This window comes from Paramacrobiotus metropolitanus, unplaced genomic scaffold (genome assembly GCF_019649055.1).
Source record: "Paramacrobiotus metropolitanus isolate TYO unplaced genomic scaffold, Prichtersi_v1.0 Parri_scaffold0000166, whole genome shotgun sequence".
Classification (NCBI taxonomy): domain Eukaryota; kingdom Metazoa; phylum Tardigrada; class Eutardigrada; order Parachela; family Macrobiotidae; genus Paramacrobiotus; species Paramacrobiotus metropolitanus.
Window position 1 is genome coordinate 46,441 of NW_026570386.1, and position 25,728 is coordinate 72,168.

Below are 25,728 nucleotides of genomic sequence, written 5' to 3' on the forward strand. Positions count from 1 at the left end.
TAAACAGTAAACTGGACATTGGCCGAGTTCGTTTCCGTATATCTGTAAGTGCGCACAGTGTATACGATATGCACATGCACGCATGAATGCTACCGCATGGAGCTGATTTGGTATTGGATCATACACTCCGTGAATGCCAGACGCACACATCTCAACCGTAGTCAACCTCCACAGCTGTGTGCGTTTATTTTACGTCAGTTTCATTTTTTATGGTTTTTCTTTTAATGGTGATTGTGAGTTAAGAAAGGTGTGCAACCGCCAGAGGAACAGAGTGGATTTGCTCCTGAAAACAGAATCATGGATCAGCCGGAATCTAAAGCTGCGTTATCTACGAAACCAGGGAAGTCCGATCATGTAATGCCAAACCAAAGTAAACCTTCGGTATCTGGCGAAAGCACGACAGGACCAGGGCTAGTGCAGGTACGTAGCGTAGACAGAGTAAGACGGGCAACACATAGTAGGGTAGTAGTCGCGGACTCGCATTCATGCTACAGTACGTTTTCTACTAATGCGCAAAAACAAAAATTCTATAATTACAGCTTTACTTTTCATTTCATGGTCTGTGGTCAATGGTTACGAAGTTTCGTAGTCTGGTGGCTTTGCAGCATATAATATATAAATCTGTATGATCATGATCCAAAACAATTTATAACTAATAAGTAACACCTACTGGAAATATCGCAGGTTTATTTATCAGCATTCGATATCAATTATCATTATTTTAACTTTAATACTGCAGCAAGCTGATGAAATAGTACGAATTACGGAATATGTACTCACAGTCTCGCATGATGTCTGTGTCGGCAAAGGTAGATTTTGAAGTTAGGTGTTGTGATGGTTAAACTTGCATCTTTTATGGTGCAGGTGAAAGGACAAATCTTTAACGGTAAGTCACAGTATCATTAACGAGCAAAAGACATATGGTGTTCATTGTTGCGAACTGCGATTGTTACAATTGTCGGTTATCGATCTGCCGCAGTGGGACCGCGTTATACGAATTTACGTTACATCGGCGAAGGAGCATATGGTATGGTTGTTTCCGCTGTCGACAGCCTAAGCCGCGATCGGGACAAGGCTAAAGTGGCAATCAAAAAGATTTCTCCATTCGAACACCAAACCTACTGCCAGCGTACATTACGGGAAATTAAAATTCTCAACCGTCTCAAACATGAGAACATCATCGACATCAAGGACATTTTACGCGCTCCCACGATTGACCAGATGCGGGATGTGTACATTGTTCAGACACTAATGGAAACCGACCTGCACAAACTATTGAAAACACAACGTCTTGGGCAGGATCATATTTGCTATTTTCTGTATCAAATCCTCCGCGGACTGAAATATATTCATTCGGCGAATGTACTGCACCGCGATTTAAAGCCGAGCAATCTGTTGTTAAATACGACTTGCGATCTGAAGGTGCGTCACATTACGTACTTACAGTAACTGCACGCACAAAATTCATTTATCGTATGATTTTATTTTGCCAGGGCGACAAATTTTCGTACGAAATTGCTAGTTGATAAGTATTCGCAGCTTTTGTTTTAGGTTGCAATGATGGCAAAAATTTTACATGATACCTTTTTCTGAGCGTGAGAATTTTAAAAGTTTGCGTAGAGATGTTGCGTCGATTGTTAGCAGAGACAGTTGCATGTATTTGCATTTGTATTCGTTGAGAATACAAGGACTTGTGCAAATAGGAGTCCCGATAGATGGTGTCGGTCGATCATGATCAACTTTTCAGATCAGTTTAAACTGCGCATAGTGTGGCAAAGATGGAATTGATTTTTAAGCATTTCATTCCCGTATTACTGGGAGGTCTTGCGTGCGAGTGTTTTCACAACTGGAAGCGGCTTTTAAACAGACTTACCAGCTGTTATTGTCCTAACCGTTTGCGTAGCGTTTTTGGCTCTTACAGTCCAGATCGATGCGGTTTATCGATAATTTAAGGAATTTCTAGCAGCGGTGAAAATTGCCTATTGCCTTTTAAAAGCTCTATTTTATGGCACTTAATGGATTTATGTGAGTAATTGCCCGCTGAACTAACAAAAGTGCCGTTAATTAGGAAGTATAAGATCAAAGGTTATCGTTTCCGGTGGCTGCGTATTTCTGTTGTAATAGAACCATTATCTTATTTTAAGTGCGGGAAGTATCTTAAAATAATGCTTGCCGTTCGGCAGTTCTTGTCTGTTAATTTAATGCATTAACTAAGGTAAATTTCTGATATAACTGTTTTCCTCAGATATGTGACTTTGGCTTGGCACGAGTCGCAGATCCCGTACAGGATCATAAGGGCGTTCTGACAGAATATGTTGCAACCAGGTGGTACAGAGCTCCGGAAATCATGTTGAATTCTCGAGGTTACACGAAAGCAAGTATGTAAATTCCAGTTAATTGGTTGTCGGTATCATATCATAATCTGTATTAAAGGCGAATGAATAAGTGATTTGGTCAAATAATGCAGTGAGTTTCCTACTTTGTAGTTGACATCTGGTCAGTGGGGTGCATTTTAGCGGAAATGCTGTCGAATCGACCAATTTTCCCAGGAAAACACTGTAAGTGATATTACGTGAGCAAATGTGTTGTGGGAGGACGTCACAACGTTGTCGGCTTTATACTAGATCTCGACCAACTCAATCACATTCTGAGTACGATCGGTTCGCCATCCTCAACAGATCTCGATGCTATCCATAACGATAAAGCAAGTTTTGCTATCATTGTTGCATAGACCGTGTGCCAGCCTGAAATCATAATATCAAAATTTAATTGTTATGGTAGGCCAGATCTTACCTTATATCTCTGCCAACTAAAAGTCGGCAGGCTTGGACTAAGCTTTATCCTAACGCCGATGCTCAAGGTAACTATTTCAGAACATGATGTTTCCGTTTACAGAATTAATAAGATGGAGCGAAAGTAAATTCTATCATGAGGCGCGAACCATATTGCTTCCTTGTTGGTTTATAATTTCTAGCGCTTGATCTCCTGGATAAAATGCTGGCATTTAATCCAGAAAACCGGATTGCAGTGGAAGAAGCTCTGGCGCATCCTTTTGTGGGTTCGTTTTACGATCCAGCAGATGAGGTACGACCGTAGGAGTATTCAGACTTTGTTTTGGGCAGATGGACAAATAGATACAGTATGCAGTCTTCGATCCGAGTCAGTCTTAACTAAAGATGTGTAAAATAATGGTATAAGTGTGACCTTTTTTCTTTAGCCATTGGCTGAGGAGCCTTTTTCTTACGAAATGGAGCTGGATGATTTACCCAAGGAGCGTTTGAAGGAGCTTATTTGGGAAGAGACTCTATTGACAAAGAAACGTACATCCGTCTAATTATAGACACAGACATTTCCGTAGGTCTCTGGTGTGTCGTGTATTACGATGTAGCTTCCATTACTTTAAGGGCTAAAGGTGACCTTAGAAATTTCAGTAATTGCCCGCTTGTTGTTTTTAGGAATTTATATGAGAAATATTTAGGACTGTTAATACTTGCATTGTACGTTTACGAACTGTTACCGGTAAAAATTAAATTTCTTTGTAATTAAGGTACCGGTATCCGTATAGGCCACGTTCGGCAAGTGGAAAACATTTTTATCTGCACTTTCCTTGTTACCTAATTAACCGGAACCGGCCATTTCGTATATTGTTATGCATGTTTGCTGAACTTTGCTGAAAGTCAAATTTTTTAATTATAAGCAGTGTGGGAAAACAAATTCTAGGCATTTGATTCGTTGCTTCTGCAACTAGCGTACGACGGAAAGGAGATACTACTAGTAACCCACTGAAATAATTATAGCTACGTATATGTTCTTGGGAAACGTTTGTTACAGTGTGCTTTTGGCATGTGCGCTTGTTATGGCAGATAGTAGATACCTAGTAATAAAATTCTAGCAAACGATATCAAAAAATGCCGATTTAACATCCTGATAAACAAAGCAGTTTGCAGTGGGACAATGAGTGAAAAGGAAGTCATGAAATTTCCAACCAAATAGTACCGGCATGTGCAAAAATGGGCACCATATACGGAGTATGTGGCTTCTGAAAGCGACGAAGTTTGCTCTGAAGTTAAAAGTTCCTCAAAATTTTCACTGTTCGTTTTTCAATAGCCGGAAACTAATATCTATGTATATTCTAGGGACACCTTTACATAACATTATCCGTATTTATGCGTTTTCTGTACGTTATATGTATTTATACGAGTACACGCGCCCATGGATCTATTCGAGAATCGCTGTGCCGGTTTATAAACAAAATATCACCAGCAGATCAGTAAATAACAGCACAGCATCGGTTTATTTCAAAACTCTTGTTTCTTGTAACTCGCACGAAATATCAAAACCAAAAGCCCGGGACAGTTCGGAATTCGGATCAGTAAAAGCACAGACATTTCTTCTTCAAGCGCCACCTTCAAATGCGACCTGATACTGCCCTTGCATATAAAACGGTCCATCCCTCACGTATTCTTTCAAACGAACTACAGTAACACTGTCGAAAACTTCCGTCAGACTGTTCGATTTCACCATCGACTCAATAACGTCAAACTTCAACTGTTTGATATCGGTGTCCACTTCTGCTTGCCGGTTCAGTAAGTATTCAATTAAACCAGGTTCCTCTCGAAATTTTATTTGTGCCCATTTTTGATCAGCCATCGCACGGAACACCATCAACACGGGCAATTTTACATCCTTGAACGGATTACAGGCTTTCTGGAAAAGCGCCATCAGAACTTTGTCACCCATGGACTCGAACCACAGCGAACTGATAACCTGGAGCTCCGAATCTGTCGGTGGTTCTAAACCCTGCAACAAACGCAAAAATGTAATGCTTATGGTAAGATGCAAATTCGCATATTATTTTTTTCGCAAAAAGCGCTTTTTTAGTTGCTTTAAGCGCATAACACTCTGTAAAATAAAAAGGCGGCATAAATGCACCAGGTGCAACCGCAAAAGGTCAAAACGCGGTTAATAAAAAAGACAACTTTGCTCCTTGTGACTCTGTAAATTCCTACTCAATTACTACGGCAAGAAGTATTCGTTTTCGGTACTTGTGTAGGTATCTGCTGACCAAAGTTCTAAAACGTGTACTAAACCCACCTCGATTCGTTTCACGAATAATTCCAGAACATGAATACTGTTATCCGTCACAGAATCTTTCCCGGATGTACTTGTGACACGTCTTCCCAACAGTTTTAACAATTTGTCTATCAGGCGTTCGCCTGTCGAAAGTATCAGATTGTGCAGATACCGTTTTCCCGCCACACTGCAGCTTGCCAGCTGACCAAAAAATTCAAGTGCAGCTGCAGCGGAATGATCAGTCCTGTCAAACACCAATTGTCCAGCCAAAAGGATAACCTTCTCGCATTTCAAAATGCAGTACTCGGGAAACTTTCGAGCCAACGTAATGTACATGCGCATGAGATACGGACCAAAATACTCAAATTCCCTCTCGTTCTTCTTCGACATTATCGTGTTTTCCGCTAAGTCCATGCCCCCAGATTCTTCCAGTAACTGCAGGCCGGTTGAATGCTGAGCAAACTGGCACATTATTTCAGATGCGTTGGCCAATACCAACAAATCCATATTACGGAATGTTTTGTATAAATGTTCCATCAAACCGAGTTGAACAACATATGGCAAATTGTCAGCGCTTTGTATCAATAGTTTGTCCAAGAAATCAAAAATTCGAAAATTCACAACATCTCTGCTGCCACCGCGGGTAGGTTTATCGACGATATCAACAATTCTGGCAGCAAAGTGAAAATTTGGCCGAAGAATATTCGTAATATGAAAATGCTGGCAGATCTGCAAGATGGACGTCTCCGCAGCGACGGCGACATACGACTCATCTTCCCGAAACCCTTCCGCTGATGTACTGGTAATCGGCAAAAACAGCGATAAATTTTCCGGAGAAATTTCTAAGCCATTCCGCAGCCGTCCTATTTTCCTGTAGCCAAACGCACGCACTCGCGGCAGTGCTGGCACTTTGGTACACAACACGGCGAACTCCAAATGCCACGGCAGGTTGATCTGAACGTCTTTCACGCCGTTAGCATCCGTTAACGACTCTGTCAGCACATCGATCAAGTTAGCAACATCATTCTCCACATCCTGAATATGGATGGCAACAGTTGGGGCAACCTGTACGCGAGGAAGGATTTCGTTTGAGAATCTGTGCAATTTGGGCTTCCATATGTCCGCCAGTAACGACAAGGTCCCGTATTTGGTTATCTCATAAGTGATGTCGCTCAAGAGCTTTCGAAGATTCTGCAGATCCGCTGCGGTGTGGGCCTTTGCGAAAATGTCACAAATTTTGCTGAATAATGCAGAGAGCAGAACATCGGAAGTCGTATTTCCGAATCGGGAAGACGACTGTGTCGCAGAGTCATTCGAATCCATAACAAGTTGCATACCCTTCCACACGATAAAGGTTGTTCTGGCCAATATCCAGCGCAAACAAATCCTGTAACGACTTCAAAGCCTAACTTGCAACACAGAAAAATGATAACAAACCTGGGTTTTTAGACTAGAGTAGTTCGAAAACTTCAAACTTTTGGCGACGAAAAAGAAGGCTTCGGCTGGAATTCTGCAATGTCATTTGCAGTACTCAAGACAGCAACCCGGAGATAGGGTGCCTTAACGTACTGTACGAAATTGCAGCTACAGTAAGTAGTTCAGCGGAACTGGACTAAAAGGCAAGCACGTGGGAACTAAAAACGAAGCCATGAACGATAACTGATAACTCATATGCATTAGCGCTGCAACTTGCATTAGCGCTGCAACTTGTACGTGTACAAATCACGCATATATACATACAACTAAGACGTTTTCGCAATTACCATTGGCTGGCCCGGCCTACTTTTGCCTACTTGATAGATGTATGCGTGATTTGTACACATACAAGTAAGAAACGCATTAAGCATGAGATATGTATACTCCAACTTTAAGACATCGGAAAATTTCGATATTGCTCAGCTGACTCTCCTACAGCCTGCTTATACTTTAACTACAACACATTGACTTCCAATTTTTTCGATTTTTCCTCATCCTGTTATTAATTGTTGTTTTTTATTTGATGTTTCGAAGTTGTTTCGGTAGCTGATCAAAAAGGCGATGGCATCCGCAAGCAACCATATTCACGGAGCCCATTCCCTCCTCGATGGTCTGCAGATTCGCTTCAGCGATAAATATCGACCTGCTAAACGAATCGTTCTAGCTCCAGACTATGTCCACCGCACCCAGGAGGACATGGCAGCGATACTGGACTTGGATTATAATTTCAGATTAGAAACATCAGTGTTATCCAATCAGAACTCCAATGGAAACTGGTTGTCGTTGTTCAAAGAAGAGGATGCTCAGATGAAGGACAGTGCCAGCCAGGAGAATTCGCTAGCCCCTTCGTCTTCGCAGCACAGAGGGCCGTCCCCTAGCAGCAATAAACCAGCTCGCCCTCCTCCTCCCCAGCCCCACGCTCACAGTAGCGCTTCTGCTGAAGGAACGGCCGCGGTCAGATTAAGTCCCACGTCAGCGTCCGTCACGTATCAACAGTCGGTTCCCCTCCAACCACAAAAAGTCAGCCCACAACCACAGATTCCGCGACCTAACGGAGCAACTAATCACTCGTTCCGTGTTGAAGATTTCGAACCCAACGCTGCCAATCCTTTCGATGCGGAGGAACTGAAAAGTTTGAACGATATGGAGGAATTGCAGCGGGTGCTCCAGTCGCCACACTAGTGAGTGTTAGCTTGAGTGTTCTCTTTCTTTGCTTTCTTTTGATTAATATCTTGATAGCGGTACACGCTAGTCGTTTCTCCCGATATTCGTTGACGTAACATCCGCTTGTATTTTATTTTGTTTCAGGACTGAGCACGTTTTTCACGGTTTTTGTCTAAATTCGACAGATTCCATTTTTTAATGAATTCGATTGATGGTTAAAATGTGTTTACTTAAACTTTGGTTTTTCTGTGAATACGCAGAATACGCTGGTGTGAGCTGATAAATGCGCAAGCTAAGATCTCTTTTTTAAAACGATATTTATACGTTACATAAAAAGAAAATTTTATTAGTAACAGCGTTACAGATTACCGACTCGATAACTGTTTACTGTTTAGCCACTTTGTTGTTTTCAGGTATCGAGTTTATCTTTTTAGTTATTTCCAATGATTCCGTAACTATCAGGTTCGGTCTGATAGTTATTGCGTCACCTGTGGGAAAACAAAATACATGGAATCCTTGAAATACAGTTTTTTCAAATTCGTGTACGATTTCAGAATCCGACTGTTGAACAAACTGTATACAGGTAACAGGGCTATAAGCATTTATTCCCATCCGAATTCCAAAAAAGATCATAAGATGATATTTTATCTAATACAGTAAATCTGTTTCAAAGACTACAACTATGGCGATGACATTTAAACTAAATCTGTTTCAAAGACTACAGCGATGGCGCTGCTTCTGGTTCCGGCTGGCCGAATTTGAGTTTCAGATGCGTTTGTATGGCTTGGAAAGGATTAGCTTGGTAATCAGGATCATTCATGACAGCCGTCATAATAGCAGCATTTTGCGCCCTGACAATGCAATGGATATTTTGTCAACCCAAGGATATTTTTAATGAAGTTTGGAAGCAATGTAAATATCAGCTAATTTCTTACACTTGCAGCGCTCGCACGGATTCTTTTTTCATGGGTTTGTATTTCCCCGACATTCTACGAAAACCAAAAATACCAAATAAATCGACCCTTAAGGAAACAAAAGAAATTTAATTTCGGAATCCAGTAGGAGTAAACCATAAAATCAGTAGAGTAAAATAGACGGTCTGTCCGCGTGTTGTGCTCTTAAAACACCAACCTTTTAGAGTCTCCAGCTGCCCGTCTAGAGGTAGCATTTAGGAAAGACGTCAAATCAGGAAGAGCGTCCACCATCGTCCTTACGTCTCCCACCACGGCGGTTTTCTGCCGATTTTTACGCTCTCTAGCTTCCGCCACAGCCTGCTCTAATCCATTAACTTCTGCAATTAACAAAAAAGCTTTTATACATAGATCACCGTAGTCATGATACCAAATCCTTAATTCCACGACCGTTTTGAAACAACGGGTTCAGCCTACTGAGTAAATATTATCAAGGGTAATGTGGCGGCTGCTTTAGGCAATTTATCAGCGATAAAGTTAACGGTTGGATAGAGAAGATACAGTATTGATTGTTTTATCCTCCTGTAATTTATGATCCAGTTTCCATGCGGCATGTACTACATATCTCACCAAAATGCAGACGTGTTCACAAAAGCTGTATAAAATTACGTTGTGATGTAACTTGTGAATACACACTAGCTCTTACTTACTTTTTAGCCAGAGCTGATGTCGGAGTTCTTTTTTGTCTTTTTCTTCATTCCGGCATAAACTGACGATTTGGCGGACAGAGTGGACATAATGGTGTTACGCTCTTCAAAATCGGCGAACTGATTTTTTAGGAGCTGAGATGTCACTTTCGCAGTTGACAAAACATCCGTAGGGAACAGCTGGTCGATCACAGACTATAAGAAATGTGTGTGTAGTTTTTTAGACTTCAGCGACACAATCACTCGCAATGTCGACATTTTACTGTTTTTGTTATTGACTACAGTTTTAGGCAAAAACTGAGCACTGCGTACTGTTGACAGCGGCTGTTCACATGAGCTGGATGCAGTAACGTTCCCGATTCCTTCGTTAAGCTTTGCGCCGGTACCGCGTTTCTCATCTAATATAACCGATCAAACAAAACGAAACATGAATAATATCTACACATAAATAATCTCAATTCTCAATCACGATCCATGAGCAAATAAAACTTAATCGTCACGTAAGCCACTCGACTTGTCACTTACTGCCACTGGAACTCCCTTTTGTCAGATTATGATACCGCTGCCTCAAACGCCTGACTTTTGCCATTCTGTACAAAGAAACTGGCAAGAAAGATTATTTAGGTGAAGACTCTCCACTGGAGAGTCGACAATCAAAACTTCCACAGTATGGACCCGACGTAGAGTACCGTAGTCACTGGCGTAGTGTTCTGTAGTCCGCGACTCAATACCTGCCCCTGGATGCAAAAACTGCGAACTGCTGATCAAACTGCAAGCTTCAAATGGCAAGGTTAAGCTGAGACTGCAAAAGATTAAAACGTTCAAATACGCACAAACAAAGCAAAACAACCAAAAAATGAAAATGTATTCGTAGTACGAATTTCGTACTGGTAAACTAGAAGTAATAAAGAAGTTTTTAACATTAATTTGAGAGTGAGAAAAAACTTCGGCAACTGAGAAGCATCGAACCCCCATGGCGGCTTTCATTTGCGCAGAATAGACTGAAGTTGACCACCAGTTCGGAGGGTGGTAACAACGGCAAAAAAAGTAAAGACAGCCTAGCCTGTTAGTGGCATCAACTGGCTTTACGGGGCAGACTGGGCCCTGGGTAATAAAAAACAGGCAGAACTAAAGCTCATCGATTAGAAGTAAAAATTATTATGGAAAAAGAATACCTATCATTCAAATTGCCCTTTTATCATAAATTTCTATAGTGTAATAGTTTTGCGTACTTATGCTTCCAGGCAGTCAACCACCTTAAAACCGTTAACTAAGTTCATGCGAGCCGCAGCAAGAATATCCTGATCCTATGGAAATCACTCTGAAATTCTTTGCCAAGGCGAAAGATCTTACAGGGACTGCTGAAACGAAGTTCCACGTAAAACAGTCAAATAGCCTTACTGTTGGATCCTTTTTGCAACAAGTGCACTCAAAATTTCCAAGGTGAGCTGGAGCAGTAATTTCTAAAGAGGTAGAAGAAGAACGATAGTTGTTTTGCTATTCAGCATTGTGACTTGTAGTAATTTGTAGTCAGCTACAACTGCTACATTGAAAATTAATTTCCTGTTCTAACAGTTAACTTCTACGTTTTACGTAAACTGTTGCTTGTGCGCGATATGCTGTATGCAGTGCTTTTTTTTAGGCTCCGTGAACTAAACAACGAAGTAATTTTGGCGCACAACTTGGAATTTGTGGAGTTGAATCCCACTTCCCCTTTTAATATCCGGTCAGGTGACGAAATCGCCTTTTTGCCACCTGTTAGTGGAGGATAATTACCGTATCGGAGAATCACATTCCGCTGGCACCATGCCGATCACTGGAATCGATGTCCTCATTATGTCAGAAAATCCTCTGTGCATTGATGAATATATCGCCAAATTAACTAATGCACCTGCGAGTGCCGGATGCGGAGGCACTGCAATCTTTATTGGTACTCGTATATATTGACATATTATTTAACAGTTCTCCCGTAATTAATCAGTTCCCTTTTGTTATTCAGTTGTATCATGCAAACGTGCTCTGTTGAATCTTTATTTCGTCCCCGTAATTAACAGCCCTTTTGTACTAGGTACATCTAGAAGTTCTTCCAAGATATCTGATAAAGAGGTAATTGCGCTGGATTATCAAGCATACGTTCCTATGGCTGAGAAGAAACTGAAAGAAATCTGCTCTCAATTACGACAACAGTTTATTTCGATTGGCTCCATTGTACTGGTGCATCGCATTGGGTACGTCTTGTTAACGCTTGCCGGAAATCCAGAACTGATTGCATTTGTTTTAGTTATGCTCCTGTTGGCGAAGCGGGTCTGTTTGTTGGTATATCCGCCCCACATCGGCAGGCGGCAATTGAGTGTATGGATGCCGCTATCACGGAAATAAAAGCAAAGTTACCCGTTTGGAAGCAGGTAGGGCATTTCACTGCGAGTAATATTAATAGTAAGCTTTTGTACTAAATTTTTTTATTTTAAATCCTGTGGAGTGTCGCATCGCGACGATCTTGCAAGTAATGTTTCTCGGTTTGTACAGGAAGTATATATCGATGGCTCTCGGTCCTGGACCGTCAATCCCGAATGTTTGTGGTCTGCGAAAGGAGCTGAAGCATCGAAGTTGAACCAAACAGAAAAGGTTTTGGTAAATGGATCAACATGACCATGCCATGATAGTGATGTCCATTTTTCGCAGCTGTAAGAAGCGTTTAGAATTGTGCCTTTTGGCGCGTAGCTGACAATACTATTTTGCTTTGGATGCTTATTTTTATGGTGTTGGAAAACTTGAAACTATAAAGCAAAATAGTAGAAATTACTTGGTAGTCTTGACATAGCTACTGTAACTTATTCATGGCTGTCAGAAAGGCGGCAGATTGAATTTTTTTTAAACGCTTCTGTTCTTTGTTCATAACTTGGCATGGGAATCGCTACACAGCACAGTTTTAGACTGTAATTTTGCTGGAACAGTGTCCTTCAGAAAAAACCGATTGGATGATTTGCTCACATCGCAAGAAACGCTAAATCAAAATTTGAAACATCAGAATTGAATAAGTGCATAGAACAACCCTATTTATCGCCACTTCTACAAGTACATTAACTGACACAAAAAGAACAATTAAATACTTGCTTCTATCCACGCGGCAAAATTAACATCCTGAGAACATTTCACCATATTGCGGAAATCAGAACGAAGAACAGAAACAAATCACATTGAGAGAGTTGTACAAATAAAGTTTATTCGATGAACTCTGAAATAATGACCAGCAAAGGCGACCACATTACACGTTTACGATTGTTATGCCGTTACCGTAACAGGCGTAACTGAGTTACGATACCACTAGGAAACATTGTGGGGATTATCGGTGTCCTCCAACGTCGACTGGTCAGCGGCTGTAGTTGTGGTATTCTCTACTTCTTGAACGCTTCGTTCATGCTGCAGGGCTAGTGTGTCGAAACGCAGTAACTCTGCGAGTTCTTCCGCAGATAGGGCCTGCCGATCGGGAAAAAGACGCTGCATCATCCAAGAGGCATAAACAGGATCGTTATTATCAGGTATTTCATTATCGCCCGATTCGCCACCACTGATAGCATCACTGCTGGTGACTATCGGTGACAAGGACACTGGTGCTGGACCGAGAAAATCCCTCATTCGGTCAGCGCGAAGCGCGCTGAGTCCACGCACAATCTCCCGGTTAGGATTAGATGCTGCTCCGCTCGATCGACACTGGATTCGGGCTAATTTGCGCTCTGAAAAAAGGGGGAATAATGGATACTACAATCATCATACTAGATACATCTTTACACGCAGACTTCCACTTTACTGTTAATGGAGGAATTTAGAATGCATAATAAAAATTTAAAACTCGGAAGTGAAACTCAAAAATAGTAAAACTGAAGTGCAGTAGAACTCTTGTTACTACTCATACAATTCGTATTATAACACGTAATGCGTACAGCGTACTATTAATTTTTGTTACTTTACGATGTCGTGTTCGTCTGTTCGATAATTATTAATTCATTCCTTTATAGTTTATACAGTACACATACTGTGGTATGAACAAACACATCACGCTTACCAAGAACGGAAACATATTCCGAAGAGTCTGGAAGTTTCTGAAAAGCTTTGGAAGAAAAATTGTCGTCAAACGAGAGCTGATTTGTTTCCACCTGCGCAGCACTGCAGCTGCTTTCGATAGAAGCTCCTTCCCCAGTCCCCCACGGATCTGCCATCCCCATGCTGCGATAATTTGATCTGCGAGGAATTCTTAATAACCAACCACGGGCAGCCAAAACTAGAAGAAACAGCTCAGTGTAAATTGCACATAACAACAAGAAGAACAACAACAGATGCCACGAAGTAACCAAAAAAATCAGGGAAAGATGGAAATACGTGTTGTTCGTGTGTAGAATGTACTTACAGATCTGTCAGCTGTGAGCCTGCGACTGTTTGGGTGGTTTTTCATGAATAAGTCATGCACTTACCAGGGCGGCTGCCAGCTAAGTGACGATTAGCCGCCAAAAGGCACGATATACAAGAGCTTCGTTTTTAAAAATACTGTAAAAGCCAAAATCCAGTAAGAACAGCTTGACTTTTAGTCTTTTACAAATTATTTCATCATTTTTAATGCTCTTTTACACTAATGTTCCTTTTTAAGAATTTAAAAACAAATCGAAGCCTGTGTCGGCTGCTGTTAAAAGATTGTACAAATAGCTTACGTCTGATATCTGCTTCTCGTGGAACCTTTTAAACGCTACTCAGATCTATTGTTTTGCTTCCAGCTTCACTAGCAGAAAAGTCCTGAAGGACCGTGAGACTGCGATGATGAATGCGGAATTGCGATCTCTGCATTTACACTTTTGATAGTGCTTTGGAGTGCCGATTTGGACAAGTATTTTGAGTTAACTTTGGGGAATAAAAGCTTGAAGCTGCAGTCTGTCTCATCAATTATTGGCAGTCCATGAAGTGCTGTCTGGGCACGCCACAGTAGTCACTTCAGGTTTCCGAGGATGGCACCAGTCGACAGAATCGCAGTTTCTGGTGGACCAGCTGATGTTTGTTTCGATGAAACTGGCAGGTTAGTGTTTCCTTTCACCGTGAATAGCGAAAACTCTTTTTAGGCCAGTTTAAGTGTGTTACGGTCGTACAGGTTGTTAGAAGAGTTGGAGAGCTCTTTAAAGGAATTAGAAATGTTGCAAAGGCAACATGACGCTCAGTTATGCGCTGTTTAAGGGTGGTTGCGGCTGACGGATGATTTTCGTCGAAGTACTGTTGATGTTTAACTTGCGCATTTTGTAGTCAGATCATTGCCTGTGGAGATGACCAGGATACGAGAGTTTTCAAGGGGATCGAGGATATGGCCCCCACCAGTCATTTGCTGGAAAGAGGCCGCAATCATGGCTTCGCTATCATCTCCAAGGTTCGTATACTGCTGAGTTAAGGGAACTGGGCTAACATTAACAATAAGGAATGTAATAATAATAAATTATGGTGTTGGTCTTAGGGCTCGCGATATTTCATCGGGTCGGATGCGAACACTGTGGATGTCTATACACTGGAAAACGGCGAATTTGAATCGTCAATTATGCAGTTTACGGCCGCTGTAACGTGTCTGGCATCTGTTTCGCTTCCTCAGAGTAAGTTTTTATTTGCAGAAAATATATTATTTTACCATAGCCTTGTTAAAGCGCAAACGACACAAAGCGTTTTTCAAATGCAGAGGTATTTGAAAATATTTTGTATCGTTTGCGCAGAGTTGCGGTAATTTTCACCAGTTTTCTGACTAAGATTTTTATTGTTTCAGCAACACTAATAGCCGCTGGTGCAGGGGATTTCAAAATCATTGTAGCAAATTACGACGTGGAAACCGGGATTGTAACCACTCGAGCGAGTTTCGTGGGACATGCGGCGCCTATCTTGAGTGTCGCTTTGGATCCCGTCGGCAAATATTTGGCATCTTCCAGTAAGTGGTATTGTTCAGCCGAAGTATTCTGTGTCAGAAAACCTGGCTGGGTTAAATCGTTTGTTTATTACAACTTACAGGTGGCGACGGTACCGTGAAGATGTGGAATATTTCCGATAACGCATGCGTGAAAACTCTGGATAATTTTATTCCCAAGATCAATGATTATGCAGCCGCCAGGCAGCTGGGACGAATGTCATTTGAACCCAAAACAGGGAATATTCTCGCTGTTCCCTCGGTCAGGGACGTGAAATTATTTATTCGCGATAAATGGGAAGTTGTGGGTGTTCTAAACGATTCATCCTGTCACGCTCCGCCGTCAGTGGCGTCATTTTCTCCCTGTGGGACACATGTTGCGGTGGGCCACAACGACGGCACGATTTTGCTGTACAATACTGGTTCCCGCCAGATGGTTAAATCCTTCCGCAGCGGAAAATTGAAGTCGGTGTGGAGGATAGCCTGGAATCCGGCTCGAAATGTGGCTGAATTTGTCTTCTGCGACCGGGAAGGATATATTTCTTTGGTAAAGGAAGCTTTTCTGCCGTCGGAGAACAGAGAGAACAGTACCAACAATTTTTCGGATGGTGTCACACCAGAAGCGAAAGCCCCTAAGTCACCTACTGGCAAACTGGATATTGACGAAAATTCCAACAAGGGAAGTGGACACTTTAACGATAATTTCGAGTTCGATGATGATCAGATTGATATCGTATCAGTCTCTGATTTTGCTGCAAAAAAGACGAAACCGGCAGTTCCCTTCATTCCACGGACAAAAATGCAAAAACATTTTCAGCCGGGAACGACCTATGGACATCGGCATCGCTTTTTAGTGTGGAATGATATCGGGTATATGAAAACCTATGTTGGTGAAGACTCAGATTCTTTTCCAGCCATTGATATTATTTTCCATAATTCATCTCAACATCGTCCAATACATGTGACCAATATGGAGAACTTCACTTTGGGAACGCTTAATGATACGGCATATCTCCTGGCTACGGAAGAACCTGATAGGCAGGAAGAGACTGATGTGCGCCGCAAGAGCAGTATGGTTAGACTGGTCATGATTGGAGACGGGAAACAGTGGACGCTACCGCTGAACGATGATGAATGGATTCGGGGAATTGCGCTGGGAGGGAATTTGTGCTATCTGGCGACTAGTCGCCGAATGGTCAGAATGATTACGCATTCGGGATTCCAGCAGTATATTGTATCGTTTCCCGGACCATTTGTATCATTAGCAGCCCGGGCAAACTTGGTAACTGTTGTGTACCACCAAGCGGAACCCTTTAACGGTAAATAGTGAATTTTTTCAGTTTTACACATTTTACAAATGCCCGATGCGAACGGTAAGTTGACTACAAATAATTAATGATAAATTGTTTTTTTTCTAGATGATCAGTGCCTGGGTCACTCTTTGTACCAGATAACTACAAGAGGACTGGACCTGATCGAATCCGACAGAAGATTACCTCTTTCGCCCAAAGCGGAACTGGTATGGGTGGGTTTTGGTTTGCGTGACACGCCTTGCATTGTGGACAATGCTGGCATTGTACGGGTGTATCAGTGCAGTGGTCCGCTGGCCAAAATCTGGTCTCCTTGTCTGGATTTGCGCTCCCGAATCAAGAACAAATTTGATCATTACTTTATTGTGGCACTTGACGAAGTCAGCCGACAAATCCGGTATGCCTGCTGAAACAGCTGCACTAATAAGTTTAATCTGGAAATTTTATAAGAACGTTTTGATTTACTTTTTAGTGCCATTTTTTGTCGGGGATCTTCATACCCACAGACAGTTCCGATTCCTGTTCAGTCAGTGATACCCTTGGAAACCATGCAAGTCGATATGACGGAGGACAACAACAAGAAAGAAGCCGATTTGACTCTGAGGCGTCTGTTTCCTTCTTTTGCTGATCAAAATTCCAAGATCTCCGCTGAAGTTTTGCGGCTTTTCGCGGTAAGGTTACGTCTGCGCGGTTGTGTTATTCCGGAAGTTTGCACATATTGCTTTTTCAGACTTACAGTGCGAATTCCGAAGAAAGGCGGGCTGTAGATATCATGCAAGCTCTTGTACCAGAAGTGAAGGACCTGGCTGTTTTCCGGAAATACGCTCTTTCTGCGTGCCGCAAAGAATTTGCCACATTGGTGGAAGAGATCATTGAGCAGATGCACCGGGACGAAGATGCAGACAGTATTCCTCGACCGCCTAGGTTTGCCCTTTTGTAGATTTGCTGTAATTGACTTGCTGTTGATACCCGCTAACCGTAACCTATAATGGCATAATGATTTTGCTTTCGTATTGTAACTTGTTTAAGATTTTTACTTGTTTTTGTAGCCCGGATTTGTACGGAGGAACAGCTTCAGCAACTTCCACTCCGGCGGCCAGAACTGTCACGCTCTCTAAAAGCAGCACACCGAAAACGACAACTCTTTCACATTTTAAGCCGGCCCCATCCAGTCGTATCAGCAACGGCTCGGTTAATGCCTTGAGCAGGTTCAACAAAGGTGAAACGGAAAGAAAAACACAGCTGTTCAGCGACAGCGAAGATGAGGATGCGCCGGTTAACCGTGGCTCAAAAATGGTAGGCTCCGATGCTGAGGATGCTGGGGACGACGATCGTGGATATGATCTTCAGGAAGATGAAGCCGATTCTCTCATGGGTCGGCCCACAGCGGCTTCGTCATCCGATTCCAATGGAGAATCCACCATGTCATCGCAGACGTTGATGCTTGAAGAAAATCATCCCCATTTCCGTTTATCGAATGGTACTGCTGAGAAAACTGCTCCGGACAACATGTCATCGATCACCAGTACACCCGGAAACCCCTTCCGCAAGTTCGGCAGCGAGCGTCCGGAGGTCATGCGCGGGATCTCATCAATGGAAGATTTAACCAAAGGCACGTTCCTCCGAAAAGAACGGTATGCGCTCGGTTATGAAAAATGGTGGCAGCGAAAAACATGAAGCATCAAAAAAGCGCGGAAGAAAGGCTATAGAGGACCTACCCGGAAAGAAGAAATCCAAGCCAGAAACCACGAAAGTATCTGCTGAAAAAGATGGCAAAGCTAAACCGGCAGTGGAGGTAACCCCTCAGAGCAAACCGGTATTTGCAGGACTGGCGAAGTATGGCTTCGTGAAAGAAAATAAGTAAGGTATGATGCTTGATACCATTGTTTCGCGTATCTTCCATACCGTAATGATTCCTTTTTGTTAAGCTTTAGTTATGATAAAGCGTTGTAAAATCATGAATATTTATTGCATTCTTTTCGTGCGGCTTTATGTAAAGCCGCTTTTAATATATAATATTGGACTGTAACAGATGACCGACAATTACAAAATAAAATTCAGCGGGAAAAATACTCGTATCAGTTGGGCGATTCCGGGAAAGTAATGTAGAGTTTTTTCCTGTGCTCTTTGAATATATTTCTTACTTTTCAGCTGGATTGTTACTCATTGTTAGTGCTTAAAAGTATCCCTAGATTACCTGCTAAACTGTTGAAACATTAGGCAAATAAGCATGGAGAGAACTGATGCAGTTTGCCACATGTTGCAGTCGTGCAAGCTTACTCCGGCATGCGTCGTTTTGATTGTGAGTGCAAGCGTTAAACGCGTCCATATGTAAGTAAGCAAACCGGAAGATGAGAGTCAGTATAAACTGGCTTGGTTGATGTCCCTGACATAATAATTGTGGTCAAGGATTCACGCTGTGTACTGCCGCTTTAACATACTGTTCCTGCCTTTACGTACGGCTTTACCTTAATAGCGAAGTCGTCAGCTGGTCCGGTGCAATATCGTAAATGCAGTTTCTTATTACGGTACGGTGCTTACTTTATAATATGGGACAAAATTTGTGATAAAAACTGGGATTTTCGATTTGACATGGGCGAAAGCGGAATACCCATATGTCGGAAATTATTTTACACTTCTCTTTCATTTGTTGCTGACACTGTTGACTGTTGGTGTATCTCATCAATCTGAACAAATCGATTGTTTACCTGAAAATAACCAAACCAAATCTACTGCATTCTATCGTTTACATGATGAGACGGGCAAGATCTGCTTATTAGCTGAATTCGGTATCCATATTACCGAAATAATTCCCGGTGGAAAAGTATCCGAGGTCATCCACTTAATTAATGGAAGCGCGGATGTTGTTCACTCTCGGTGCGATGATACAGCCGCTCTACTGGTTGTTGAAGGCAGTGTGCCGTTTCGTTGGCTACTCAGATTTCATTTTCTCAAGGACGTGGATGTCTGGTATGTAAATTCATTGATTCTGGAACTGGCACGGTGGGACAATCAATCCACGCTTCCGGTATCCGAATATATTTGGACTGATTATAATAATGCGACGTCAACCGATATACATTCAAAAACTTTGACGGCTGTTAATTACCACAAGTGGACAACCGTAGACAACGGGCACTCATATCAATGTGATAGCGATAAATGGATATTTGAGAGAATCGAACAATACACGCGAAAAAGAGAGAACGTTTGCGTTCTGTTTAACGAATATTCATGTGGATCCTTTTGTGAAAGCGGGAGATTTCGGTTCTGCTGAATCTTGCTCGTTTTTACTGGAGCAGTTGTACGATCAAAGCGATGATGTGTCGCTTCCGGTTGGATGTGCGCTTGCACTGCTTTGTTTGGCAGTAATGACGATTTTTTTCATTGGTCTACGTCGGAAACGATTGACAGTATAATTACTGCATAAATACGAAATATGATGTGAAAATCAGCATTTGCACGATTTTTGCGAATTAGAACCAAATCTTCAAGCAGAATTGCAATCGTACGATCGTATGCTTAATAGTTAATACTATAAACGTAGCAAAAGTGTCTGCATGAATTTTCTTTAAATCCGGCAACAAAGGTATTTCTAAATTCCCTGCAACACTTCCTGCAACAAAGTATTTCTAATTTCCTGCAACACTTTCCAGTGCCACAGTTATGTATTTTTAGAAATAAAGCAAAAGTACACTGCAGAATAACAAAACACATCGGCCATGTAGCGAACATCGACATTTAAAAAGTCTTTTTCAGAACCACCGCTACCAGTTCCAGTAAAGAGTGTCTTCAGTACATACCAGAGATCATGAGACAAATGCGAAAGCACAACAATAACGTCAAGGTGGAAGAGTCGTGATGTCAATCTCCGGATGTTTATTGCGAACATGCTGCACCCATCTTCCTCGTTCTATGTAACCGCACAAACACGTCTCGCACTTATAAGGGCAGTCGTTATACTTCGCTGGTTCGTATGCTTTCCCTTTTCGTTTGTTGGTCTTTTTCTTTTTAATGCCCAAGTGCAACTCATCAATATGGTTGCGCGTTTCCGCCAATTGTTTGAACTTTTTTCCACAATGATCACACGAATAGCGGTAATTGTTGGAATGTACCCACATATGGGAGCGCAACTTCCTCGGCGATCCACACACTTTCCCACATTCTTTACAGGTAACGGGGTATATGTTTCGATGTGTGGAATCAATGTGTACCCGCAGTTTCGTCAAAAGTGGATACTTACGCTCGCATTCAGGACACTGATAACACCCATCCGCGCCGCAATGTGTCGGCAAATGGGCATGATAGGCAGCTCTTTTCTGGAAGCGCTCTTTACAGAATATACACACCATGCGCTGAACTGGCCCCAATCGGCGCCTTTTCCGAGGCTTGGAATCAGGCTTCTTCAACGGTTCCGAACTTGGTGAAATCGCATGCGTAAGAACGTGCTGCATTAAATCATCAAAATCCTCTCCGTCATAACCGCACATCGCACACTGCAAATCGTCAATGCTGGACCGTTCCTCTGGCGATTGATGGGATAACCAGTGTTGGTGTCTCACGTTACGACCGGGAAATACAACCGCACACACTCCACATTTGTATTTCCGCTGAGGGCTGTTTGGAACGATTATACAAAATTCCCTTCTCAGTCTGCTGTTCCAAAAATTCTTGTACCAGTTTCAAAAATGATGCGTCTTTGCCTGAAGACAGATTAGACTGAAACTTGGAATACTCAAAACAGATATTTAAAAAAAACGAGACGCAATCATGGTCTTCATTCAATCTACCTATAAATTTGCCGGTAACTTCCGGGCAGTGCTTCTGCTGCAAATGGCGAATGAGTTTAGCATACGCATCAAATGTTTTTCCACATTCGTCACATGTAAACCCCTCAGCTCCACGATGACATTGAACGTGATCACGTAATTCCATCCAACTGGCAAACACCTTCTGACAGATACGACAGTCCCGATTCGTTCTTTTCTGGTGAACCTAAAATGGATGACAACTTCAACATGCACGATTTAGAATAACAATGGCAACAAAGTTTTTATACACTCTTTTCGTGTAAATGAAGACCCTTTTCCGTGGGAAACTTTTCTTTACACGTCTGACATTGTAAAGTCCATGTGCTCGCCATATCACGAAAGACGTCCGGATGAGACATCTGGATATGCTCCCTGGGATGAACAGCATTTCCGCCGCATACGGGGCACGTTCGCATTTTATACCGCCTGACCATTTCATTTGATGTGAGACCGTGTTGACCAACATGTTGGATAAGATCGGCAAAATTCTGCCCGACATATTCACAGCCCACACACTGCATACTGACGTGTTCCTGAACATAATCCTGGTGATCCAGAACATGCAGATTAAGCAGCGCTTCACTGCGGAAATTCAGCTCACATTCTGGACAGCGATACTTGAAAGTATTGGTCAACGTGGGCTGTTTAAAAGGTTTGGGACAATAAATTCTAGACGAGATCGTAGGCACAGAATCAGGTCTATCTACGGTTGACAGTACAGAAAGACCATTGTCCTCTACTTCAGGGGTACATGAATTCAAAGTCTTTCCAAGATTCTGGTCATTCTCGGAGCAGAACGTCTCACAAACATCCTGGGTATTATCAACAAGGTCGCAATGCAAGGCAATGTCGCACAATTTTCTCCTTTTACGGGCTGAAATTTATTAATAAGCTGAGTTACCTCAGCCCTTAACCATATAGCGAAAAGAAAGAAAAGCAAACCCTGACTTAACTCGATATTATACCGTTCACATACCGTTTTGCAATGTCCAAGAGTACTTTTCAGAATAACCAGCCTTCAGCTCCATACCCGGAGGAATCAGTTTTGTGGCAATAAAGTACACATCTGACTCACGCAGACACACGGATAAATTCTGATCTTCTGGCTTGATAGCAAATCGAATGTGTTTCATCCAGTTACACTGGTGATCACTGTCGAGCTGAAGAAAGTTTTCTTCATTTCCACCAACAAACTGGGATTGTTTATGCGATAAAGGGGCTACGAAGGGGCCAAACATGGTTTGCGGAAGAATCATAGACTTCGTGACAACTCCTGCAGCATATGAGTACAATAAATACAGATTACCATAACCACCACAAACACATAATCGACAACCAACCTGCGTTCTCCTTATCAAACTCCAATATGTTCGGCAAGCTGGTTAACGACAGAGGAAGAACATGTGTATCTTGCACATGCCTCATATGAGTCCAGCAGGGTTCATCACCCACATCCTGGCACACACTGCAAGCTGGAAAAAGAAAAGGCCTTATCGCGGCGTGCTAATTGTCAGTAAATCGGTCAAAAAAACTTTAGTAAAAGGAACAAAATACCTAATCACAAATACGGACTTAATTTATAGGCAGGATCTAAATGGGTTAACTGAACGGGTTAGTAAGATGTCCAGTTATTAAAAATGCAGCAAAATGCTGTTAAATTTTAACTCACAGAACGGCTCCTTTTTAATTGCGACATTGCAGTCCTCTTTCGAACTGCAAAGGTCCACATGCATGGAGTCATCCGTTTTCGACATTTGCCTCACAGCAACATTTCGCACTGACAATCTGACGGACGGCTGTGAAGCTTCCGGAAGAGCTTCGGAATCATACATCCACGAAAACACCTGCGGCACGGGAACAGCCCCCTCCGACAAAGTGCACCGGGGTCGGGCCGGATCTGGCGCCAGCGCGTGTGCTCCAAACGAGATCAAGTGCACTAAAGTGCAAATGACAGATACGGGCCCCTTCCAAGGGCTCAACGGCCGTGTGGCCGCCGACGGCAACCCACTGCTGGAACAGTGGACTATCTCTTGAGGAAACCGGAAATAGTGCCGAGGATTTTCCTCATCCACGACAGATTCCTTGAGGTCAACATCACAGCCCGGCATCCAGCATTTAAGGCCTTGCTGCTTCGCCGTTGGCAAGGAAATATGGGAATCAGAGCTCTGTGGCAATGACTAAAAGTATAACATCAGTATACGCTCTGGCGCAAAACTCAAAGACTGTACAACATCCATATGTATTCTAGCCCAATAAGATTTCAACAGTGCAAAGTCCGTGATGTATGCTTTCAGATAGAAAGAAAACAATCAAAATATTTAACAGAAAAAGTTAAAACATAACAGAAAAATCTCAGATGTCGCACACCCGTCCATTCAAACACCTACTCCAAAACTCAAAATATTCATCTAATTTGACGTTAACTTTACGTACATGAAAGACCGGATCCCCCTGCACTGACTGCGAAGATGCGTCCATTGGAATTGGCTGACTAGCTATAGATCCATTACACAGAAATATCGCGCTGCTGTCGACAATCTCGCCGTCTCCATTTTGCATGTCTTGAAAACGTGTCCTCTTTTTGTAGTGGAACGGATTGATGCAAACACTTTCAGGCCCCACCGTACATGTAACCCAGGAAAACAACTTGGAGGCCTGCCACCAGCGAAACGTCCGCACCACGGCCACATGTGGTGGATGTTTCTTCCCACTGATCTGTCGAAAAACAAATAATTTTTCAAAATAAAAAAATTGCCGAATAATCACTAAAACAGCAGTAAAATACTAGCATAAAAATGAGAGGACCATTAATTTTGGTATTTCAACATCGTATTTCAAACTTTTCTACTGATATTCGGATTGCTGCAAGGTTGCTTTATTTTAGAATAATAATTACTATTATAAAGCAGCCTGCAACAATCCGACCGCGTCACTTTAAGCAGCTTGCTAAAGTTTTAGGTGAAGCAACAGGAACTGCTGGGTGCTTACAATAATCGGTTGTGGATCAAAAGGAAGGCATTCCGTCATATGCGCACCACCCAGATCAAGAACACTGGCTAGTTTCCGCAGCGTTTCAGAATCTCTTCCTAGAGTGTGAATTAAATAATCCACAACCACAGAAGCATACTCCACCTTCGTGTTATAGTAGCGATGGCTTAGCAGGCGTTCTTGAATATCGTCCATAATGATGTGAGTCGCTTGCAGTTCCAGGATTTTACTACAATAAAAATACAGAACTCGTTAGACACCCTAAGTTACTAGCACGTAAATTGGTAAATATGATTTGCGCGTGTCGTACAGCTCAGACAACAGCGATGCCTACGACCAAATCCGAAAGTTCTTCCAGACCAAAAGTGGAAAGCCTGTAGAGTTTCAGCTGCAACTTGGGTCTTCCGCTGGGAGAAAAAATAATGACGGCTGCACATCTGTCAAAGGGTGTACAGTGTACACCATCTAATCACACCTATAAATAAGTCTTAAAGATAGTTCTTATTTTCAAATCTGACTGATCAGTTTTATATGGAACAGTTTTCGTCTGCTCCGTAAATAAAAGTAGCAATTGTTAAGAAAAATCGAAAAAGCACTTTAATAATTGGGTTGTGAAGAGCAAAATAAGCAGACCAACGTAACCGCTGTCTGGGGAGAAAGCATTATGGCTGGCTGTTGACCACGGTCCAGAACTTGGCAACCGCACAAGTACTCCAACTACGATGGTGCTGGGTGCTTAATCACCGGAAGCTCACGAATGCAGTCCAGTTTATGCAAAAAGATGTCCTCTTCCGGCGAAGATACGTCCAGCTGTTTTGCGTGTTTTTTTGGGCGGTGTATTAATGTATTAGTATTATTAGATTCTGATGACTAATATTGCGTCAACCATTAATATTCCTTTAATAATAAAAGTATGCAAGTGTCACGAAGGAACTTTTTGGGTCGATGCTGTGAAATTTTGAATCCGAAAATTATGTTTATGTAGCATCCGAATATCGGTGAATAAAACCTGCAGGCACGGCACGCAGCGGAAACATTTTGATGATACGAAAGGCGCTTAACAACATCAAGCTACACACTGTAAACACCAGAAAACCAAAAATTATAGTAAGTACTTAGTACTTACAATTTGTCACACACCCGCTCACCATATACAAAAACAAAAACTCCAACAAAGAATACATGTGCACAGCGCAACAAATTGCAGAATGCAGACTATGTTGACCTTCACCTTTCAAATATTCCAAAACCAACAAATTAATCAAAACACCACAATAAAATTATAACTAACAATAAGTACCACAGTTCCAGTCTTAATACAAACTAAGGTCAAAAAGAATAACAGACCGCGGAAATTTTAACGAT

At 42.2% G+C, this 25,728-nt stretch overlaps 10 protein-coding genes across 14 annotated transcripts; 5 read left to right on the top strand and 5 right to left on the bottom strand.

The window, feature by feature from the left end:
• Window positions 1–4: 4 nt before the first annotated feature.
• On the top strand, window positions 5–3,840 carry LOC129600203 (mitogen-activated protein kinase 1-like). The gene is made up of 9 exons (XM_055498646.1): window positions 5–420; window positions 865–886; window positions 980–1,422; window positions 2,246–2,378; window positions 2,487–2,558; window positions 2,625–2,704; window positions 2,782–2,860; window positions 2,975–3,084; window positions 3,218–3,840. The coding sequence occupies exons 1-9, from the start codon at window positions 298–300 to the stop codon at window positions 3,332–3,334; spliced, it is 1,179 nt and encodes a 392-aa protein (XP_055354621.1). The 5' UTR covers window positions 5–297; the 3' UTR covers window positions 3,335–3,840.
• A 452-nt stretch (window positions 3,841–4,292) lies between these two features.
• Window positions 4,293–6,690, bottom strand: LOC129600174 (26S proteasome non-ATPase regulatory subunit 5-like). Its single transcript, XM_055498600.1, has 2 exons — window positions 5,095–6,690; window positions 4,293–4,800 (listed from the first exon to the last, which is right to left on the bottom strand). Exons 1-2 carry the CDS (start codon window positions 6,406–6,408, stop codon window positions 4,396–4,398), a joined length of 1,719 nt encoding a protein of 572 aa, XP_055354575.1. The 5' UTR covers window positions 6,409–6,690; the 3' UTR covers window positions 4,293–4,395.
• A 266-nt stretch (window positions 6,691–6,956) lies between these two features.
• On the top strand, window positions 6,957–8,011 carry LOC129600170 (ubiquitin-associated protein 1-like). The gene has a single exon (XM_055498595.1). The coding sequence runs from the start codon at window positions 7,111–7,113 to the stop codon at window positions 7,729–7,731; it is 621 nt and encodes a 206-aa protein (XP_055354570.1). The 5' UTR covers window positions 6,957–7,110; the 3' UTR covers window positions 7,732–8,011.
• Window positions 8,012–8,217: 206 nt separating this feature from the next.
• On the bottom strand, window positions 8,218–10,250 carry LOC129600169 (ribosome biogenesis protein SLX9 homolog). Its single transcript, XM_055498594.1, is given in 7 exon segments — window positions 8,218–8,564; window positions 8,649–8,702; window positions 8,845–9,004; window positions 9,335–9,364; window positions 9,367–9,526; window positions 9,644–9,729; window positions 9,857–10,250. Coding segments are annotated over 7 exon segments (687 nt in total). The 5' UTR covers window positions 9,921–10,250; the 3' UTR covers window positions 8,218–8,431.
• Window positions 10,251–10,434: 184 nt separating this feature from the next.
• Window positions 10,435–11,111, top strand: LOC129600173 (uncharacterized). Its single transcript, XM_055498599.1, has 2 exons — window positions 10,435–10,774; window positions 10,974–11,111. The coding sequence occupies exons 1-2, from the start codon at window positions 10,641–10,643 to the stop codon at window positions 11,101–11,103; spliced, it is 264 nt and encodes an 87-aa protein (XP_055354574.1). The 5' UTR covers window positions 10,435–10,640; the 3' UTR covers window positions 11,104–11,111.
• Window positions 11,112–11,129: 18 nt separating this feature from the next.
• On the top strand, window positions 11,130–12,349 carry LOC129600172 (molybdopterin synthase catalytic subunit-like). Its single transcript, XM_055498598.1, has 4 exons — window positions 11,130–11,261; window positions 11,400–11,559; window positions 11,613–11,736; window positions 11,858–12,349. Exons 1-4 carry the CDS (start codon window positions 11,138–11,140, stop codon window positions 11,978–11,980), a joined length of 531 nt encoding a protein of 176 aa, XP_055354573.1. The 5' UTR covers window positions 11,130–11,137; the 3' UTR covers window positions 11,981–12,349.
• Window positions 12,198–13,712, bottom strand: LOC129600171 (uncharacterized). Its single transcript, XM_055498597.1, has 2 exons — window positions 13,395–13,712; window positions 12,198–13,065 (listed from the first exon to the last, which is right to left on the bottom strand). Exons 1-2 carry the CDS (start codon window positions 13,552–13,554, stop codon window positions 12,656–12,658), a joined length of 570 nt encoding a protein of 189 aa, XP_055354572.1. The 5' UTR covers window positions 13,555–13,712; the 3' UTR covers window positions 12,198–12,655.
• A 186-nt stretch (window positions 13,713–13,898) lies between these two features.
• LOC129600175 (WD repeat and HMG-box DNA-binding protein 1-like) lies at window positions 13,899–18,595 on the top strand. The gene is made up of 9 exons (XM_055498601.1): window positions 13,899–14,393; window positions 14,615–14,735; window positions 14,820–14,952; window positions 15,120–15,278; window positions 15,359–16,573; window positions 16,673–16,961; window positions 17,037–17,235; window positions 17,295–17,488; window positions 17,614–18,595. Exons 1-9 carry the CDS (start codon window positions 14,326–14,328, stop codon window positions 18,239–18,241), a joined length of 3,006 nt encoding a protein of 1,001 aa, XP_055354576.1. The 5' UTR covers window positions 13,899–14,325; the 3' UTR covers window positions 18,242–18,595.
• Window positions 18,596–20,117: 1,522 nt separating this feature from the next.
• On the bottom strand, window positions 20,118–21,203 carry LOC129600154 (PR domain zinc finger protein 10-like). The gene has a single exon (XM_055498569.1). It carries the CDS (start codon window positions 21,052–21,054, stop codon window positions 20,407–20,409), a length of 648 nt encoding a protein of 215 aa, XP_055354544.1. The 5' UTR covers window positions 21,055–21,203; the 3' UTR covers window positions 20,118–20,406.
• On the bottom strand, window positions 21,128–24,930 carry LOC129600152 (PR domain zinc finger protein 4-like). Of its 5 annotated transcripts, none has more exons than XM_055498565.1 (9): window positions 24,698–24,930; window positions 24,364–24,592; window positions 23,809–24,090; window positions 23,045–23,552; window positions 22,716–22,847; window positions 22,352–22,648; window positions 21,624–22,249; window positions 21,355–21,559; window positions 21,128–21,267 (listed from the first exon to the last, which is right to left on the bottom strand). In XM_055498565.1, the coding sequence occupies exons 2-9, from the start codon at window positions 24,556–24,558 to the stop codon at window positions 21,128–21,130; spliced, it is 2,385 nt and encodes a 794-aa protein (XP_055354540.1). In that variant the 5' UTR covers window positions 24,559–24,592; window positions 24,698–24,930. The 5 variants fall into 5 exon arrangements, with proteins under 5 accessions (XP_055354540.1, XP_055354541.1, XP_055354539.1 ...); XM_055498566.1 differs by having other exon boundaries at window positions 23,045–23,540; window positions 24,674–24,930; XM_055498564.1 differs by having other exon boundaries at window positions 24,674–24,930.
• Window positions 24,931–25,728: the final 798 nt, after the last annotated feature.